Raw genomic sequence first — 21,753 nt, 5'->3', positions numbered from 1 at the left:
GTAACAGACCTTGGGACATGTTTCTGTCATATCTTAGTAGCAGATGACAAATGGTTCAGTTTAAATTATCTCCTCCTGCTGCAGCAAATTTACTGGCAACAGTGCAGAGCATTTCCTAACAAAGGAATGTTGACCTCCAAACTAGTGTCTCTCCTCTTTCACTTTTCTTTCTTTCCTTTTTTTTTTTTTAAAAAAGCTACAGTCAATCCCATGTAGAAGGTGAGAGAAGGATATGATTTGCTTTGAATCTGGAATTATGTGTTGTGAAAAACTGGAAAGATGATCACATGCTATCTCACAACTAAGTAGGTAGATCTTAACTGGCTATATGGATGGGGCAGAAATTCAATTTCCTTTCCATTTTAATGGGAAATGACCTACTTCACACTTCTCTAGCCAAAAGGTGAGCTACAACACAATGATCCTTCAAATTCCGCATTTCTCCAGATTTTGCAAAGCAGGTCTCCAATCACAGTGTTCAGAATGCATGTATTAGGGGGAAGCATGCATAAAAATGCATACGTTCATGAAAAACAACTTACCCAAAATGCATTAAAGTATGGATAATTGTAAAAACTGCATACAAAATTGTTAAATATGCATACAAAAATGTGCCTCTTAGGAGAAAGTTACACTAAAATGTTGGAGGATTTCCATGAGGATTTTTTAAAAATGCAGATTGCTGTGGAACTGATGGGGAAAATGAGAAACGGAAATGAACAGATTCATGCTTTCCTTATTGGCTATCATACATTTGCTTAGCATATTCTACTGTGGTTCAGTCAGTCACATAATGAATGGATTTGTGTGTTTGCACCTATTTACCATTCTTAACCCATACAGATTGTGTACACAAACGCTAGTGTCAATGTGGCATTAAGGATCCTCTATGTTTACTCAGACGTAATTCCCAGTGAGTTCAATGGAATGTCGGTTTAGTTAAATTACACACACACACACACACTTACTCTTAGGTAAGATTGTACAGGTTTGCCGCCTGACACCATTAAGAAATCTTCAAAATGCAGTGATCCCTCTGTCCTTAGTGGAATCATTTTTAAAGCATAAAAGCTGGAAGTTTTGAAATTTAATATGTTTTGTACAATGGCTGCTCAGTACTAATAAAATACACCCCCTGCCCCCAAAAAGCTACAGTAAAATCAGCAAAGCAGTTTGCTGTAGGTTTGCTCAGCTGATGAAACAGAGTGAAACTTAATCAATTAGCAGGAAAAACTTACAGGAAGCAACCGCTAGCAAATAAAGTCTGTGCCATCATTTAACAAGCTACACCTGACAGCACTGTAATCAGAGAAATATAATATTTAATTCCTGAAGTGTCCATAAATATTGAACAGTCTCTTTTATGCAATACCCACAATTTAATATCGCCATCCTTTGGTGTATATGAAATATAATTCCCCCCCACTCCCCTCTTTATAAAATCCCCCCTTCATTTAAAATTAGCACTCTGTCTTGCTAGTGGGGCACGATGCCAGCACAGCAGATGGGCATATATGTGGGTATGCCATTGAAGTCTGGTTACAAGGCAACTGGATTTTCATCTAAGAATCTGGCAATGCTGGTTGCTTAGGATTCAAGAGAAAGCTTAACTCGCCACTACTGTCCTTTGAAGCTGTGCAAAATCAGTTGATGAAATAAACTAGACATAATTTTTGGGAGGAGGACACCAAAATGGCCACATTCTGGTAAATAAAACTTTTTGAAACACGGAGTGGAAGAAATAAAATTTGGTGTCCTTTAGCCAATTGATAGGCAGTCAGCCTCAAAACTCTGACATTTGTCTGTTGTTCAGTAAGGAACCTGTAGTCATGCAGGCCATTGTGAAAAGACCTTCTGTGGTTTGCTTTCTGCAGAATGGAGATGAACATTTTCTCCTATATGGGGCAGGAAAGGGGCTTCATGATAAACCACAAGCATAAATTTCTGGTCTGGTTTGATAAACATTATGCCTTCAATCTTATTTACCATAGATTTCCAGGTCAGTCCTGCATGTGTCTACTTAAAAGTCACTTCTATAGATGTCAATGGGGCATATTTCCATGTGATTGTAGGACTGCAACCTTATAGCCTGGTTTCAATAAAGACAAACCATTGTATGATTACACCCATGATTAATAACACCATACATACATACATCATGATTCTTTCCAAAGGAATAAGTTTGATTTAAACAAACAAAATGGCTTTTTTTAAAAAAAAACAACCCCGCCCCCAAAACCCATAAAAAATAACATTGGTAATGCTTTTATGATTTTGGCAAGAACATAGAGGGACATCTGGGGAGAAAAATACCAATTCACTGCTGTGAAAAACATCATCAATGTGTTATAGTGACAATAGATACCTACAATTAAGTCAACTGAAATGTCTGCACATCAAATTATATGCTGCTATTTATAACTGCAGTTGTCCATTAGTATTAGCTTGCAAATGTGCTTGAAACTCCAGAGGAAAATGGGAAAGATATTATTCAGGGATATTTGAGTTTAAAAGCACAGGATAACAACTCCCAAGAGCAAACATGCAACCCCCCCCCACAACCCTTAGAGAATGATGTTTTCCACACTGAAAATAAGATCATAACAACACATCTAATTGTAGCTCCTCCTGCGTAGTAGGTACAGTAAAAAAAAAAAAAGACACAAAACAAACGGGGAAATATCCACACGAAGGGCTTTTTGTTTATTTACTAATTGCTTACAAAATTGTGCAGCTTGTAAGTTATGAGAGATGTGATGATCAAATGTTACTAAATTATCATTTGCTGGTAGCAGGTACACACTTGTTCTGAAGCCCAGCACAGAAGACTGTATTAGATTCCCCTTCACATCTTGGTCTCCTCCAATGGTCGGTTCATGAAGTCTTGAATGGCCTGGTTTAATGGCAACCACTTACTGACTGAGGCTTTCAGTGCCGTGATCCATCTGGAAGAAAGGAATAGGCAGAGCTGGTCACTAAATGAAATTCTTATTCTTTGATCTAGTTTTAAGCCAGGCATGGAAAGCATTGTGGGATTCAGAATAAAATGGATAACTAACTGACTGAGATTGTGGTTTGAATGTTTTGACATGTGATAGATAACTGGATTGTCTGCATTGTACCAAGTCCTGGAAATTAATATACAAAATGTGGCTTAAGTCAAGACAGGATAAATCCTGTTCTTTCTGTGATTAAGGATGTGGAAAATTCTGAGGAAAACGCAATGACAATGCACTTTACGTAATTAACTGTGTAAATTACATAAGTTGCATAATTTTGCCATATAAATTATATTCTCATTACATTATTCCCCTCTTTATTTCATCGAAAACGTTTCTGGTGGAAGACAAACTCTAGTCACTGGCAGAGGAAGAGGAGTGCGAGGGGAGTGCACCGCCCCTGGCAGCGCGATCCCGGTGGGGTGCCATCGTGGCTGCCCCCCACCCACGCTGGGTGCCATGCCCCTGTGGGTGGTGCGCCAGCCCCACCCCCACCTGCTCTCCACCCCCCCCCACCCCCCCGTGCCGAAGCATGAAGCTCTGCCACTGACTCTAGTAGAATAGAAACCATGCTGTATGTGATGAATACAGGAGGGAATGGAAAATGATACATTCTTACTTCACTATATGTGATGCATCAAAAGTTTGAAGGACCATTCCCCTTAGCATAGATCACTTCCACAGGGACGCTGTTTCCTCAGTTACTGTGATGAAATTGTCATGTATGGATATCTTTGTCTATCTATGGATGTCTCATTAGGATTTTAAGATTTTAAGAAGGCACAACTCATTTCCTTCTACTCTCTTATGTGGCCTTAAAGTCACCATTCTCCAACACACACAGAGAGCTTTAAAGGAAGACTCTCTTGTCAAATGGTGGAATTAGAATTTATCAGCAGATTTGACTGTATTGGTTTAGGACTCAAGTTTCTCTTCTACTAGAGGTGATAAATTAACATAGCAAAGGTAGAAACATGCCATTAAATTCCGTTACTGTTGTTCTGTTTATATCTTGTATATATTTGAGCTTTGTACAGAGATAACACAATGCATTTCATAGCCTTTTCAATTCCACTGTTTACATTTCCCCCCTCTGTGTGCACATTTTATAAATGCCACAATAAATATGTCCTTAATGTGTCAGTTGTACTTATTTTCATTTTTTCTTATTCCAGAGGTGTTTGAGTTTCCTTCCCACCAAGCTTTCCCATTGAACCTCTACTTCAATGCATCTTTAAAAGAAACACAGTAATAATGTCCCTATTTGAACCATAATTGTTCATAGAAAACTTCAGTTCTACTTAAAGGTAGTCAACCACCCAGACAATTACTCAGAAGCCTCAAAACTCTCTACTTCACTCATTGTCTACAACTACGGAAAGGAGGTGAAAAGGCAGGGAGAAATGGGCTAGAGAAAGAATTTCAGAGGAAAGAGGAGCACATCATCTACCGTTTGTTTTCGGTCACGCTTTCTGCACATAAGTAGAAGGTTTTAAACTCCTCCGAAGGTGGCTTCACTTCAATCACGGACCTCCTGGAACCAAGGGCCTGTTCACTCACAGTGTATCCCTGCAGGTAAATCCCACCTAGAAAAAGAAAGAGGGACAATAGGCAAAAGGTAGAGGACACACTATACACACAGATGGCCCCAGAGTCTCCAGCAAAAAGAAGAAGAAACCCAGGAATCAGGGCTGGGAAAGTCGTCTCTTTTGAGACCCAGAGGAAATCACTGCCAGTATGAGGCTAAATGGGTCACAGGTTCCTGCGACCTAACAGATCAGGTGCTTTTCCTGAGCAAGGCTCTCAAGATAACATCAGGTGTACTACACCTCCTTGACCGACTCCCAAGAACTCTAGCTCTGCTCGTCAGCTGTTTATTGACATTTTATGTAATATTTCTGTGTTGCAGAGGATGCACAGTGTCACAACAAAATAAAGTGGCTGTATCTTCAAAAGTCACTGTAAGAATCAGAACCCCTGGAATGGCAGGCCAAAGCTCCAACAATGTAATGAAGGAATACTGAAAGTAGACCTAGCAAAGCATAGGTCACCCCATCGACTTCATGGCTGAGTGGAGATTTGAACCCTGGTCTCCCAGATCATAGTCCAACCCTCTAACGGTTATACCACACTAAAGCTTCCTGTTTTGCATTATTGGAATTTTTGTATTATGTATAGGAGGAAAACCTACTTGGTTTCAAAAAAGGAGGAGGAAAGGTGACCACCTACCAAGGGCATGTGTAGAGCGTATGCTGGCATAAAAATACAAGCAGCCATCTTTCAGAATGCAGTAGTGTTGAACCCACATGTCCTTGTTCTTGTCCAATTGGTGAAGAAGTCCCAGGCACTCCGGGTTTTTGATGGCAAGTGGTGGAAGGCTTGTGTTGTGCATGGTGACATCTACCCAGACGTGGTTCTGCACATTGGAGTTAGTAAAGAGACCACTTTTATTGTTGTTAAATGAGCTCAATGCACACAAACATGTCCAAGCATATTTAAAGCCGCAAGAATTTAGAAAGTTAAGATGTCATCTCATAATTTGTCCAGTCTATACAGTGGTACCTCAGGTTACAGACGCTTCAGGTTACAGACTCCGCTAACCCAGAAATAGTACCTCGGGTTAAGAACTTTGCTTCAGGATGAGAACAGAAATCGTGCGGCAGCAGCGGGAGGCCCCATTAGCTAAAGTGGTACATCAGTTTAAGAACAGTTTCAGGTTAAGAACGGACCTCCAGAACGAATTAAGTTCTTAACTTGAGGTACCACTGTATTGTGAAACGGGCAGATCTGTCAACAATCCATAAGGCACATACTCTGGCCTGTTAAATTCTGATTTCCTGCTGTCAGCATTCTATAAATCCATACTGTGCCCATTTTAATGCTCATTTCTCATTTTGGTTATTAGCTTCACGGTGATTTTGGATATCACATTAATCAGCACATTTCTCAAGTCTCATGCCTTCAAATGTAGCATGTGATATGTCAAATGACGATTTGCTAAGCAACGTATCTGGCCAAATACATCTGGTGGGGATGAGAATAAAGAATGCATGCTTGAAGCAGTGAAATGAACCCATTCTTTAATTACACTGACATTCATCTGACATTCATCTTAATATATGGGCCTGAAAGGCATGCAGTTGGAATCTAACATTAGAAGCCGTTTTCAGATGTTAGCATTTGCAAAGCTTGAAGCTTGCTTTGAAGTTAGCTTCTAGATGGAATGGTCATGTTAGTCAGCTGTAGCAAAATATATTAAGTATCTTGTGGCACAAACAAATACATGATCACATATTGCATATGCTGCATCTGATGGAACAGACTCCAATTCAGAGATGGGGAGCCTGCAAGCAGTCCAGATATTGTGGGACTCCAGCTCCCATGAGCCCCAGCCAACATGTCTAATGGTCAGGAAAGATGGCAGCTGTAGCCCTACCACAACTGGAAGGCCACATAGACCCCACCCCTGCCCTAGTCTGTGGAAGCTTAGCCTTTAATGAGTTTTTTTAGTCTTGAAGTTGCCACAAAACTCTTGAGCTGTCCCTAATGAAGTCTTATCAGAATGCCTTGCCATGACACAACTCAGCATATAACTGCAAACATCTCTAGTTAGGGTTGAGCAGCATTACATTAAGCTGTGGTTCTTGTCTGTGATGGGACTACTCAGACAACGGCTTTGCTAGAGGTACTTGTTCCCGAGGCTAATAAAAACTACTCAGTCCAGATAATAAATCAAATAGCTCACTAGTTGCTTAAACATTGTCTGAAGTAGAGTGTGCAAACAAACAATTCTAAAGATTCTTAGAAAAACAGAGGACAATCCAACTGGTGCCCATCAACCAGCAGATTGACCTTCTGCTTGCACTTCTCCCTTCTTTCGTCTGCTTCACACCTAAAATCTGCACCAGAGGGCTGAGAGTTTGCAAGGAAAAGGAGGGGGAGAAGAAGTACTAAAGTGCTTTGCATGAGTGGAAGTCTGCTCACACAGCAGAGGATACTGAACAACAGCTCCTACTGACATTTATATGAAATTGGAAGGTTGTACAACTTAGAGAACAGCTTGAATGAAGGCCATTGCTTGATCTATTGCGATTGTTTATCTCCTGACATCTTTCAAAATTCCCCTGCTGCTACCTAGAGTGGAAGGTGTGCATATATCCATGCCTAGTTATGCAGAACAGGCCTGAAAACGATAACAAAACTCTTGAGAATTAAATCAGGTTGCCACGGTCTCATGTACAAACAAACGCGTGGCTATGTGAAAAGGATCAAGCTGCAAACCAGGTCATTTCTCCTCATTTTCACATCAGATGGAAGCTCAAGAGTTGAGCCTCGGTGGTCTAAAGCAAATGTGCTTGTTTATCAGCAAAATTGGTAAGCAGCCTATGTCTTTGCTCATTTGAAGACCTTGGAGAGAAGCCATACAATGTTGATGATCTATTTCCCTTTAAATTGCATTATTTCCTCTGGAGCCTTGATGAGCCAGCAGAGGAGGAGATGAGCTAACTTCAGGAAATACTGTTAAGTGCATGCCCTGCCATCCCTTGCCGGTGAACCTTCTGGGATGTACAGTGGCAAAGTGCAAAGAGAGGACTGAAAGGATGCTCAGCACATATGCGGAATAGATGCTTTACTCTCAGTCTCATTAGGATGACATAGCACCAATGCTTCAGTGTGTGGCACCATTGAGTTTGCAATAAAGAGAACCACTGTCCATTGCAAAAGGGAGTTCTTGTTATTTTGCCTAAAAAACAACAGCACCCCTCTGCGTGGCTTGTCAGGCTGAAGAGGATTGTAATTTAGCATTCGCTTATTCCGTTACATTTTTTTTAAAGGGAGAAACCATAAACTGTAAGCAAAAATTACTAATGAGACCTGTTGTGTGATTGTATGTGCATCTGTTCATGTGAAAGGAAATGAAAAAGAAAACAAAATGATGTCTTAACCAGAGCGTAGCAGTAAAGTAGTAATCTATAAAAATAATGGGTTTCCCGAGCAGTAGAAAATTGCTAAAAGGCTGAAATGGTCTAAAACCACATTATCCGAAGAAACCTTTCACCCCTGGTCTTAGCAATGTTTGACTTATTTTTACATCCTGCATAGTTCTGACTGCTTTAATATTCTTGTATATATAGTATTTTTGGCAGCATTTAGACCAGGGTAGCCCTTCAGATGATGTTGAACCATCATGGTTAGGGGTGATGAGGATTGCATCTGGAGGGCTGGAGGTTCTTCTTTCTATTGAGGAATTCTGGTCCTTTGTTAAGGGTTGCTTGGAGTTGCAAATCTGGATACCCCACCAGAGTTAATGTTTCTGTTTTCAAGAATGGCTTAGCAAAGCTGTTGCTATGGCTAACAAAGAACAAATACGGAGAGATCCCAGAGTGCAGGGCAGCTTCACACAGCAGCTCACCTGTTGGTTTGCAAATAGCATGCAGAACACTTGAAGTTGGTTCCGCCTGCCCCATGAATGACTGCCAAGAGCTGAGGGCCATGAAGATAAAGTACTCACTCAGCATGTGCCCTAGGATTGGCATATGTGAGAGACCAGAAGGGGGACTTAATCCCTTGTCAAGTACTCTCTCGTAGACTTTGGTGAGCCTATGCACAAATTAAGGTCACCCTCAGCATGTAAAGTCTGTAAATTAGAAACGGAGATGCACAAACAGAAACAAAGGCTCTGGCAAGGATTACCTGATGAACGGGATGCACAGCTTTCTCCATGGCCTCCAGCCACCTATGGAGGGGAAAAAAAACATAGATGAGAATAGGTTTGCTTGACAGGAATAGTGCAACATCCTGCATGGGGGCCTTGTGGCCCTTTAGGGAAAATGGTAGATAGCTACTCACTTACACAGGCCTGTATGATGAAATAATTGGCAGGGCCAATTTCAAACACAGGCAGGAGTCTGTACCTCACAAAAACAGGTGCTAACGTCCTCACAGCATTTCTCATACTGGTATGAAGAAACATTTTGCAAATGTTCTTCATCTCCACCATTGCCATACTTCTTTTCTTCTGCTATCGGAGGACAAATATGCACATAGCTACCTATATGCAAAACAGTATTGGTGTCTCCTAGTAGGAGAAGGAATTGTGTATGTATAGAATATGCAGAGAATGCGGAAATGGAAATCTTGAAAGCAGGCTGAACACAGTTGCTGGAGAAATCACAGTGAGTGAAGGCTGTTGACCTCATACCCTGCTTGCGGATTTCCCACAGGAAGCTGGTTGGAAACAAGCAGGGAGCCGCTGTGGTGAAGTGGTTAGAGCGCTGGAGTAGGACCTGGGAGACCAGGGTTCTAATCTTCACTTGGCCATGAAGGCCGCTGGGTGACCTTGGGCCAGTCACTCACTCGCAGTCTAACCTCTATCTCAGAGAATTGTTGTGAGAATGAACTGTACATCAGCTCAAGCCCCATGGAGGAAAGATGGATATACAGTGGTGCCTCGCAAGACGAAAAGAATCCGTTCCGTGAGTCTCTTTGTCTAGCAGTTTCTTCGTCTTGCGAAGCAAGCCCATTGATGGCTTAGCGGATTAGCGCTATTAGCGGCTTAGCGGCTTTTAGCGGCTTAGCGGATAAGCGGCTTAGCGGCTTAGAAAAAGGGGGGGGAGGAAAAAAACCCCGCAGGAACTCGCAAGACATTTTCGTCTTGCGAAGCAAGCCCATAGGAAATTCGTTTTGTGAAGCACCTCCAAAACGGAAAACCCTTTCGTCTAGCGGGTTTTCCGTCTTGCGAGGCATTCGTCTTAAATGCAATAAATAAATGGAAAATGTTGTATCAGAGAGGCCTTTGGTTTGGTCCATCCAGGACTGCTTTTCTTAAATGATTATGCTAAAGAACAACAAAAAACCAGAGGAATGCAAAATAAAATGACATATTATGCAAGTTACTAACAGAATGCTGATGGGGGAGGGAAGAATTGTATATGTGGTAACCCTAATTAAATCTCAGTGCAAATGTTTTCTCTCCTGCAGTAAGAGACTGCCTGCTGCTTAGGCAATTGACCTTAATAAGCAAATCCATTTTGCAGAACTAGGAAGAAAGAAAACATAGAAAGGAATGTAGTGAGTGGATTGTGTACCTCTTCATCTCTTGGTTTGATGTGGCACAGAAGTAAAAAATCCTGTTTCCAGTCTGAGGAATGCACTTAAATACAAAGGGTTTGCCCAGGGTACTGTCCACACCAATTTCAGCACCTTCTAACTTTGTGACTTCTAATGGTCTGCACTTTCCTTCATCCTGAAATGAAGACAAGAAGAAAAGAAAAAAAGATTTTGAGAAAAGCCGCGGGGTGTGTGTGTGTGTGCGCTTAAGAGACATGGTGGTGGTGTTTTTGCTAAATATCCCCTTTAATTCCCCAAATTGCTTCTCATCTAAAAAGCAAAGATTGCATAGTAAAGCTAGGTACTATGGGATTTCCCCAAAAGAAGCTGATTCCATAGAATCATAGAATTGGGAGGGACCCTGAGGATAATCATGCCTTCTCTTTAAAGTCAAGGGGATTCACTGCAGCTGTCCCAATCCCTTTTGCTCTACTTAGAAGGAAACATATGCATTAACCTCCCCCAAATGTGAGAAAAAGAAGAGAAAATACTTGCATGCTTTGGATATGTTTTACAAGAGGATCACATTCTAGTCCTGTTCTTTTCCTATGATGCTAGACTTAGTTTTTTGCTTTTTTTAGGGGAATCATTTTGGGCTTTCACAGAGATGGCCCTATCATTAGGCACAGTGAGGTAGTTGCCTCAGGTAGCAGATAGAAGGGGAAGAGGGGCAGTGGCGACAAAGTGTTGGACGACAGGGCTTCTCCCAAGCTAGCTTACTGCCCTCAAGTGTGGCGAAGGACACTGTCCTGTCGATGTACGATTCACTCTCCAGTCCAGTTGGCTTCCGTACATGGACTGCACCATCTGGTCCTTTGCCTCAGGCAGCAAAATGTCTTAGGCCAGCCTTTGCTTGCAGTGAACTGACCCTCCAACACTTCCTATTGTACAGCCTACTTTAATTTCCAGCGGCTGTGGTTTTCATTTTGACCAACTTCAATATTTCAGAAAAAGTAAAACCCTGCAGCAAAAGGAAAGACTACCTTTGTGCTCTTCTGCTTTTAATTCTGAGAGGACTCTTCTCAGAGCATGTGATTGCTACTTGCCTAATATACTTACATAGCAATTGCTGTGAAAATTAGGTCATACTTTCCTTTGCAAGTGTGATCTACTAAGCTCCTCCCTTGATGAATTATGCATTTTGTTTCCTGATGCAACTTCACTCCCAGAATTTCCCACTGGGAATGCTGTGTGCCCTAACCTTTGTGCTGACTGCCAACACCACTTTAAATCACTCCCTAAAAAGACTGTGGATGAGTTCAGATGTAATGCAAAACGGAACGCATGGTTTGCGCTAAGCATACTAAAGAACCTACTCCATGGTTTTAGCTTCCATGTCCACAGTAGGCAAACAGCAATCTTAAGCTACCGTACTTGTCAGCTTTTGTTTCTCATTTGCTCAAGGCTCAGCTTCATAAGTTCATTTCCATCTCCCCGGCACAGCAACCTCTTGTGGCGCAGTAATGACTTTAACTGTGGTTGGTCAATGGTGCTTGAATTCAGGCACAACAGCAAAGAGTGATGTGCAGATCAGCTTGTAAAATGGTGGTTTTTCAAACCAGGTTCCAATTGCAATTCTAAATCAATATTTGTCAACCACAGTTTGTGGGCAGTCTTAGGTTCAAACAAACCATGGCTCTGTGCTATACCTGAACCAAGCCAGTGGAACAGGCTGATGAAAGGAAATACTGTAGCTCGCCAAACCTACGCAATGAGTCTGTCCAACTTATACCCCAGACCTCTTAGACTCAGTTCCAACCCTGCATTTACTGGACTATTTTCTTACTACACTCATTTTTTCTTACTTCTGTTGTGAAGCATAACTGACAATCTTACCATCTGAAACAGGAACAGTCTCGTCATAACCTACTTTTCACACCAGATTGTTGATCGTAAGAGCAAACAAATTTTGTCAAAGCAGGCCCTCCCTAAATTTCAGTGAAGGGCTTGTAATGCAAAAAAAAAAAAAAAAAAAAAAAAAGCATCACAAATAAACAATAAAAGATGGTACCAATCTGCAAAAAAGAAGCATATGCTAATTTATATCTATAGACTATGACCAGGTGCAATGCAGTCACAGACTCTGTTAGTCTGCTGTACGGCTCCCCTTTGATGATTCCTAATATTGGACAGAACAGCCCACCAAATAGAGGACTGTGCTCTCTCTCAAAAAAAGCACAAGGTCTACTTTACTTGAGACATGATGATTTCTCATATCTGAGTCATGACAACATTATATTGTCTGCTCTCATCCACCATCTGTTGTAAACTCTGCATATATTATGGTGGTGGTGGTGGTGATGGCAGAGGTGGAGGAATCCGGCCAGAGAAAAAGCAGAAATGCAGATCCATTCCAGGCCTCCCCCAGTCCAGCTGTGCAACACAAGAGTTGCAAAATATTCAAAAATGCAAATGAGCCATTAGAGAGAAGCATAAGCATTTTGCTGCTTGTCTAAGACTACATAAGCAAGGTCAGATCCTTTTAGTGTGGCATAATTAATCTCAAATAAGATCCACTGCCCCATTTTGTATGCAGAATCACTAATATTGTTTGGACCATTGATGGGGACTCTAGCTCCCATCAACCCCAGACAGCATGGTCAGGAATGATGGGAGTTGTAGGGTGCCACGTTACAATAGTCCAATCCCAAGGTTACCAATGAATGATTCCCTGAAGCTATAATGGCATAGCAGCCAATGCTATGGGACTCTTAGCCACTGAGGTCACCACGGACAAAGATGGACCAAGGAGCTGCCCTAGACTGTGCATCTATTCCTTCAGAGAGATTGCAGCCCAGTCCAGAAGAGGCACGTACACCCAGGAATCACTCACCCACAGAGCTTCCATCTAAAGATTGGGCTTATTGGCCGTCATCCAGCTCACCACCCTGTTTAGGCACCAGCTTAGGACTTGCCCCACCATACCCAATTCAGCTGTAACAGAGAACCAGAGCTAGGTATCATCAGCCCACTGGTGACACCATGCTGTGAATCTCCCAATGACCACTCCAAACAGCTTTCTATAGATCAGGTGTGCCAACTCTAGGGGGCGGAAGTGTTACCAGTCCCCTTCAAAATTCCTTAGCCAAACTGAGCATAGCGAAGCATCAAAGGCAGGCTCCTCCTGAGCGTGAGAGAAGAGGAGCCACGGACATTGAAGTTACACGGCACTGGGCAAGGCCTCCTACCAATGATGTACCTCCTTTCACCACCACGTGCCCACTGGGCCACTGAGCCCCCCATAATCTTCAGCCCAAGGCGGTGCCTCTGTTGTAGATGAGGGATGGGGGAACTTTTTTCAGCCTGAGAGTCACATTCCCTTCTGGATAGCATCCCAAGGGGCTAAATGTCAATGGTGGGCATGTCCAGAGACAAAATTCACCTGTGTCCACAGCCACACTTCTCCTTCTATCCTCCATCCAGAGCCATTATTAGAGTTCAGGGCAAAGAAACTCAAGCAGCGTGCAAGGCAGGGTTGGTGAGGGGTGTGTCTCAGGAGGGTGTGAGTCACATTGCTTCTACACTCCCCACATGGGACATGGGTGGCGCTGTGGTCTAAACCACTGAGCCTCTTGGGCTTGCCGATCAAAAGGTCAGCGGTTTGAATCCCTGTGATGGGGTGAGCTCCCGTTGCTCTGTCCCAGCTCCTGCCAACCCAGCAGTTCGAAAGCACACTAGTGCAAGTAGATAAATAGGTGCCACTGTGGCAGGAAGGTAAATGGTATTTCTGTGCGCACTGGCTTCTGCCACAGTGTTCCGTTGCACCAAAAGTGGTTTAGTCCTGCTGGGCACAGAACCTGGAAAGCTGTCTGTGGACATACGTTGGCTCCCTCGGCCTGAAAGCGAGTTGAGCGCTGCACCCAGGCTTTGACTGGACTTAACCGTCCAGGGGTCCTTTACCTTTACCATTACCCTCCCCACTCCTTTGTGGTACCCAAACCATTTCCTCAGTACAGTGGCTCACAATGTAGTGAGCTTCCAACCCACAGGGGCCTAGACTGGGTAGTCCACTTTGAGCTGGAAACAGGAGTGGAACTCCAATCTAGGGTCATGCAGCTCCCTAGCATGCAACCTGTAGATTGCTCTTTCCATCTGCAAAGAAAATTAATCAGTGACTAATAAGAGGAAACACAAAGCATGCCTAAGGGAGTGTCACGGCACCTTAAAAGACCAACAGATTTATTGTGACATAAGCTTTTGTGGAATTAGTGCCTAGATAGAACCATAGTGTTTAATTAGCAAACCAATCCACTCACAATGGGCCTCACAGAGGCTCTGCAAATGGAATCAGATTGCAGGCTGGTTACAAAGAATGGGACGACTTTCTGCCTGTGGAGGATAAAGCTCTCTGTTAGAATGGAGAGCAAATGCACATTGTACCTCTAGGAGGAATAGCTCAGACCTAAATCTATTTATAGTTAAGCCTTTTATATAAACCACTTAGACTTAGCAGTGAATACGTGGGCTTGAAAGAAGACAGGCTTGGATGTTCCATCAGGGAGTGAGACAATGTGAAAGGCCCAGACCCAGGGAGCTGAAAACATACTTTATATAAACTGGGCTCTTGATGCAATGTTGGAAATTAAGATAATTTTAAAGATTTTTTTTCTCCCTCTCTTTTCACCTTGCAACTGTTATTTGGTTCAATCATAGGGGGGTGGAGGCAACAGGTGACATGTGTATGGGAAAATTAATACCCTAAATTATTTTTTATAGTCCAACTTTAGCTCAGTTGGTAGAGCAGGAGACCAATTTCAGGGTCATGGGTTCGAGTCTCACACGGGGCAAATGATATCTACATTGCAGAGGGTTAGACTAGATGAGACTTCATGATCGCTTCCAACTGTACAGATCTTTGATTCAATGATTCTGTAAGGACATATAGTCCCGATGGCTATTTATTACCTTCAGTATCAGTATTCGTCTGAATACCAACTGATGGAGAGCACAGGAGGGAGAGCATTGTCCTGCTCCTGCCCTCCTTCTAAGCATGTGAAGGGCCGAAGAAGGGAAGGAGGAAGGCAATAATATAAGGAAAGGCTCATGGTTGTATTTTCTCACAACTAAGCATAAACTAAGGGACGCGGGTGGCGCTGTGGGTTAAACCACAGAGCCTAGGGCTTGCCGATCAGAACGTCGGTGGTTCGAATCTCCACGACGGGGTGAGCTCCCATTGTTCAGTCCCAGCTCCTGCCAACCTAGCAGTTCGAAAGCACACCAGTGCAAGTAGATAAATAGGTACTGCTCCTGCGGAAAGGTAAACGGTGTTTCCATGCGCTGCTCTGGTTCGCCAGAAGTGGCTTAGTCATGCTGGCCACATGACCCGGAAGCTGTACGCCGGCTCCCTCGGCCAATAAAGCGAGATGAGCACTGCAACCCCAGAGTCAGTCATGACTGGACTTAATGGTCAGGGGTCCCTTTACCTTTACTTTTAAGCATAAACTATGGTTTAGCATTATGTCTGAAATGGGCTGGCGGCTTCCAGGCAAGAGAGATTGCTCAGAGTACAGGCTGTGCTGGATGCTTTCTGAAGGTCGTCAATTATGACACGGTGTTTTAGAAGACTATGGCTAATGCTATGACAATTATCACAGTGAATATATTGTATCTCTCAGCTGCCATTACTTGCAAAGCTGTTCCAGAAAGTGAATCTGTGCTGGCTCCATGCAGAGATAGAATGATCTTGTATTTGTTATGATGAGTTTGGCATCTATGTTGCAAAAGCAAAATTGTTCATATTCAATCTGACTTCCAGGGTGTCACTTTAGATGATGTACTGATGCTTATCTATCTGAATGGTCTCCAACTCTATGTTGTCCCCTTGGCCAAAACAGACCATGCAATAATGCTTAAAGTAGAGAGATGTGGAACCTTTGGCCCACCATATGTTGTTGATCTCAAACTCCCACCATCCTTTGCAATTGGAGGGTCTCAGAGCTGGAGTCCAAAGTTATTTGGAAGGCCACAGGTTCCCCATCACTGGCTTCAAAAGCCTCTGGACGGCTAGTTGCCCAAACTGGCCAACTCCTTTACAACTGCTCCTTAGGAAGCTCTCAGCTCTTACACAACCAATTATTAGTTTTGGGGATGGGTCCAATTCCTCTCCAAGCCTTGATTCCTTTTCTTCTCCCAAGGTTGGCAACATCTACTTGGTGTGGAATGCAAGATCCCCAAAATAAAATAATTCACCTGGCATCCGGCCAGGGGAGCCATGTATGTAGTAGCCAGTTGGACATGTGGAAGTCGATCTGGCAAGTGGCGTACGTGTATGTACAGAAGGGAAGCTTGCTTGTGTACGCACAACCCACACTTGCGGGATTAGGTTTACCTGGCTTAGAAAAGAATAGACTGAGATAATAAGATAGCCCAGGCAATACACATCTTCAGATAACCAACGCCCTCTGGTGATAATCAGGCTAAGCCATCTATTAATAGTTTATAAGACTAGGTTCTGTTGACCTAGATTGTCTGAGTGACCCGCTGCTGTGGTGAGGAAGTACACGGTCTTTCCCTGTCTTTCTTGCTGTCCTTTGCTACGCAGTTGCACAAGCTCTTTGCCTTGGGGCCTCCTGAAGGCACTGAGCTTGTGCACCTACTGTAATGCAGAGTGTGGTTCTTAAATAGAGTTTTATGTATCTACCTTTGGGAGGAAATGTCTGCCGGTAAGCCACCGAGAAATCTTATACAGTTTTGAGCAACACGACTATTTGCTGCTGCTCCTTTCTCTCTCTCTTTTAAATACAGTGGTACCTTGGGTTACATAGACTTCAGGTTACATACGCTTCAGGTTACAGACTCTGCTAACCCAGAAATAGTGCTTCAGGTTAAGAACTTTGCTTCAGGATGAGAACAGAAATCATGCTCTGGCGGTGTGGCAGCAGCAGGAGGTCCCATTAGCTAAAGTGGTGCTTCAGGTTAAGAACAGTTTCAGGTTAAGTACGGACCTCCGGAACAAATTAAGTACTTAACCCGAGGTACCACTGTATATCTTTATTGTTTATCAAATAGATACATTCATGCCAGGAAAGCAAACCAACCAACCAGCCAACCAGCCAACCAACCAACATACAATCAAATAAACAAACTATAAATTGACAAACAGACAATAGCAATATATGAAACAACACAATTCTTATAACTAACAACATTTGTGCTCCCAATGATGTGAACGATTGTAAAACTTGTAAAACAAGAAATTAAAAATGACTTCCATCTGCTGCTCCTTTCTCATATTGTGTGACATCGGAATCAGAATAGCACAGAAAGGTGACGAGTTTTGTTTTTGTTTAAAGGGAGGGGATTTGCAAATGGGAGCACCCCTGTTTGAACAACTGCTTGCATTTGCAAGGTGAGCAAAACTCGGGTCACCTTGCAAATGTGAACTCCTGCTGATGCCTTTCCTTCCAAGTGCCCGCAAAGAGAAGTGGGGAGCTGTTGGTACTGAAGTTGATAGCAGATGCTCCAACTTCCTTGCACACCAACCTTAACCAACAAAAAAGAGCCTCGGAGTCCCAGCATCCCTGGTTGGAAATGAAGCTACTGGAATGGCCTTCTCCCCAGCAGAAATAGATGCTGATAGCATCATTTTTCCCACTGAGGATGTTGGGACTTGTCCCAATCCTCTCCTTGGTGGTAAGCAATGATTCTCTAGGGAGCTGTGGCTCATTTCACTTCCTGTCTCTGCAATATCTGTGGGTCCTTGAGCAGGAAGAGGAAGCAGGCGCTACAGGTCCTGAGGCTAAGCCTCTTTCATTAAAAAAAAAAGTCAAAACACATATGTAGATCTTAAATAAGCACTTGCAAATGCAAACAAATCTCTCTATAAGCAAAAAATTGGTTAGTGTTGAGCATTTTAATGATAAAAAGGCCTTATCATCCCCTTTGTTTCCAGTGTTGAGACATGAGTGTCATTTCTTATGTAGCCAAAATATCACACCTCACCCCAAAGGAAGTTTTCAGTAGGGTTGGGTTGTAGAAAAGTAATAATAATAATAATAATAATAATAATAATAATAATAATAATAATGTTTTATTTATACCGCGCCCATCTGGCTGGGTTGCCCCATCCACTCTGGGCGGCTTCCAACACACATAAAATAAGAATAAAACATCAAATGTTAATAGTAACAATCTGATCCAATATAAAAAGTCACAATAACTTTAAAATAAACAACTTATATCAAATAAATAAATATTCAATAACCCATTTGAATCCAATTGTAAACAGTAAAATTAAATATTGGGGAAGGGGGACTTAAGAGGATAGACTCCCTAAATTGACCAATGAGGACTATTGATGATGACTCATAAAGTGCTGAATGACTGATGGGGATATAAAAAAGCATGTTAGGAGTGGGAATGGAATGGAGTGTTTTAGTGGGGTAAAGTTTTATTCCAAATCTTAATTTGTTTGGAAGCCATTCATCACAGTTCCTCATTTGTACATACGGTATTGGGAGACTATGATTAACTGCCAAGACTCCTTAAGCACTACTACATATATAAAGTAGATGTTTTGTAGCTGATGGATCATATCTCACACTCTTTGGAGGGGTTGACTTCAACCTTGTCAAACTCAGGACCTGTGTGTTGTGTTGGCATCTGTCTGTCTCGGGAGACATTGGAAGTGTGTACCTTGGGGGTGTATGTGTGTGAAGTAAAACCATTGGAGAGTTACAGCGCCTGCTGTGGCTGTAGAGACTGATATGGGAAAGACATTGAAGGTGGGGCAGATGAAGGTGTCTGGATGCACCATGGCATTTCTTCTCTCTGCAAGCCTCCCAGTGGTCATTCCTCCTCTGGTCACTGCTGTCACAACCTGACTGCCTGTCTCCAGGCACTGCAGTCCTCTGCAGAGGTTTCCCATATGGTGGGTTCTCAACCTTTTTATTAACTTTTTGCCATATATTTGCCTGGTGGTACTGCTATTATCACAGCTGCCAACTCCCTGGGGCCCCAAGCGCCCACAAAATTCCCCATGAAGGGGCTGGCCACCCACAACTTTTGGTGCCAGGGCCATGCAGGCTGCATGGCACCCATAGCCCTGGGTGCCCACAGTTGTGGGGCCAAGCTGACACTCCTGGCTGTTATTGTGACCCACCTCAGGTGGTATTCCAGAAGTGGGTCGTGACCCACCTGTTGAAGTCCACTTTTCTAGACTAAGTGGAGAAGTTAGCCCCTAACGTTTAACATACTATTTAGATTAAGTGACACACAACCGCCCTGTTAACAACTTAGCGTTGTATGCAAAAAAAAAAAAAAAGGGGGGGGGGAATCATGTTGTCAAACATATATGCACACCCATTCACACACAGAATAGGTCATATTTTGGGTCTATCTTAAGAATCCAGCTTCAATTAGGAACATAGGAAGCTGCCATATACTGAGTGAAAGTACTGGTCCATCTGCAAATGGCTGTCCAAGGTTTCGGACAAGAATCTTTTCCAGTTCAACCTGAAGATGCTGGACCATTGACAAAGCAGATGCTCTACCAGTGCACGTCAGCTCTTTCCAGTTACACTGACCCTTTATTTCATGATAGTAGATGGTTTAGGGAGCTAAAATGTGCTCAGGTCTGATAAAATCTCATTTGAGGACCCACACATTGACTTTCCCCAGTACTTTCAAAAAGATCTCTGATCAAAGTTCTCCACCTGCTGGATATGGTTTGAAATTATCACTGGCTCTTTGAGGGACTCAGTACAAGAGGGGTTCTCAGCACGAAATGTGAACTAATTTCTAACATTGTTGAGTTTATTATTTATATGAATAAAGAAAATAAACAGAAAACAACTGAATGTAAATGTCTCTGCTACATTACCTGTACAGTTACTGCTTATTTTAGTGGGGAAGTTATGTAATAAGATGTGTCTCCTAGCGACAGTCTTCAAAACGTAACTTGCTTTAAGCCAAGAGTAATTAAATCAAATTTGGAAAGCAATCAATAATTATACAATCACCCAGTAGATAAAAAAAAAATAAGGGTGTGCTCTAAATTTATTCCTCAGATTGCAAGAGGGAAGAGGAACAGGCCTCAGACTTGGATGATTCCCTTCCATTTTCATCTGATTGGAAGTTGAACATATCATGTCTATTTGAAGATAGGATCCATTTTGACCCTTTGAGATTAGAGCCTTTTAATCAGGGGTAGGGGACCTGCTATCCTCAAGCTTTCTTCAAATGGGCCTTGGCCTATTTCATGTGTGGGGTGGGAGCTCAGAGGGAGAGAAGGCAGGGAGGAGAGGAAAAAGGGGGTGGGCAGGGACAAGACAGAGAGATGGATGCAAGGAGGGGGAAGCCCTCTGTAACTGATCTGTTCCAACCTCTGACAAGGGCAATTTGTTCCAGATGTACTTTTTGCACAAAGGATAGTGACCAAAACATGCATTAGGTATGACAAAATATCCCCTGCTGCCTCAGCAGCCAGTCTCCAGAGGTTTGTGTATGGCCTGGATTAGATTGCTCCAGAGTCTGGTGAACTGGAACAAACCAAAAAAGTAGACTAACATTACACTTTCCCGGAAGTCCAATGCATGGGTGTGTAAGAGAGTGTGTGTGTAAGAGAGAGAAAAAGAGCGCTCTCAAAAACAGAGTAGGGTATGGCCATAGCTGTCAACTTTCAGATTTGAAAATAAGGGATCAGCAGCCTCACCTGTCCCAGGGACAGTCTATGGGATATCTAAAAATCTGGGATAGCAGTGGGAAGCAGTGGGAAACGACGCTGAAATAAGGGAATTTCCCACAAAAAAAGGGAAGGTTGACAGCTATGGGTATGGCCTGCCCACTTCTGTCGTACCTCGGCTCCAGAATGCCTTGGGAGTCAAAAGTTCCGGCTCCTGAACAATTGAAAACCAGAAGTGAGTGTTCTGGTTTTTGAACATTTTTTTGGAAGCTGAACATCTGGCACGACTTCCGCTATTGTTTCCGGCATGCCTGCACAATTGGAAACCAATAGGAAGCTGTGCCTTGGTTTCCGAACTTTTCGGAAGTCAAATGGACTTCCTGAACAGATTCTATTTGATTTTCAAGGTACAACTGTACTTAATTTGGACAGACCCACTACCAGCGTGCTCCCTCAATGGACAAATGAAATAATTATACACATGCCTTACCTTTTTGTGTTTGTAATAGTAGAGGCAGCCATCATGCTTTAGCACAAACCATCTCTTCCTCCAGCCCTTCAGGATTCCTGACTGGGTTCGTTTGTGCAGATATCCTCGACATGTTGGGCGAGGGGTGTTGGGACAACGACTGATATCAGAGCCAACCAACAATGTCAAGATATCTGGACCTGAAATATTTGATTATATTGTGGTCTATTACAAGGTAAATTAAAACCAAGTCTATGAAGCAGGGAGGTGGGAAAAACTCTTCTATATTATTATTACTTACTAAATTTGTATACCACCCTTCATCCAATACAAAATACAAATCGAGAACACAAAATACATAATAAAATGAAAACTAACCAATAACCCCCTGTTTTCACAAGGGTGTTTGGATGTTAATCAGCCTAAGGCCTGGTTGATGCGAGGGGGCATCCTGACTGATAATATTTTTTAAAAAAACACTCCTTAGTAAATAGAGATAGATGTGGTAAGTGACTGCCATTCTCTTCAACGCAAGTGTGTGCATTGCACTCCTA

At 42.7% G+C, this 21,753-nt stretch overlaps 1 protein-coding gene across 1 annotated transcript in view; it reads right to left on the bottom strand.

Moving 5' to 3' along the window:
- Positions 1-2,680: 2,680 nt before the first annotated feature.
- Positions 2,681-21,753, bottom strand: part of LOC309352096 (uncharacterized protein) — a 43,446-nt gene continuing 24,373 nt past the window's right edge. Inside the window, exons 7-12 of the mRNA XM_081880322.1 lie at positions 21,221-21,399; positions 10,088-10,245; positions 8,694-8,736; positions 5,229-5,415; positions 4,450-4,585; positions 2,681-2,945 (exon numbers count right to left, since the gene is read on the bottom strand). Of these exons, the coding sequence (XP_081736448.1) occupies positions 2,846-2,945; positions 4,450-4,585; positions 5,229-5,415; positions 8,694-8,736; positions 10,088-10,245; positions 21,221-21,399 (803 nt within the window). The 3' untranslated portion in view covers positions 2,681-2,845. The remainder of the gene's footprint in view (positions 2,946-4,449; positions 4,586-5,228; positions 5,416-8,693; positions 8,737-10,087; positions 10,246-21,220; positions 21,400-21,753) is intronic.

The sequence above is a fragment of the Podarcis erhardii genome, assembly GCF_964252035.2.
Source record: "Podarcis erhardii genome assembly, chromosome: 11".
NCBI classification, from domain to species: domain Eukaryota; kingdom Metazoa; phylum Chordata; class Lepidosauria; order Squamata; family Lacertidae; genus Podarcis; species Podarcis erhardii.
The sequence above is the reverse complement of the archived record's forward strand: the minus strand, read 5'-3'. Positions and strand labels throughout refer to the sequence as shown.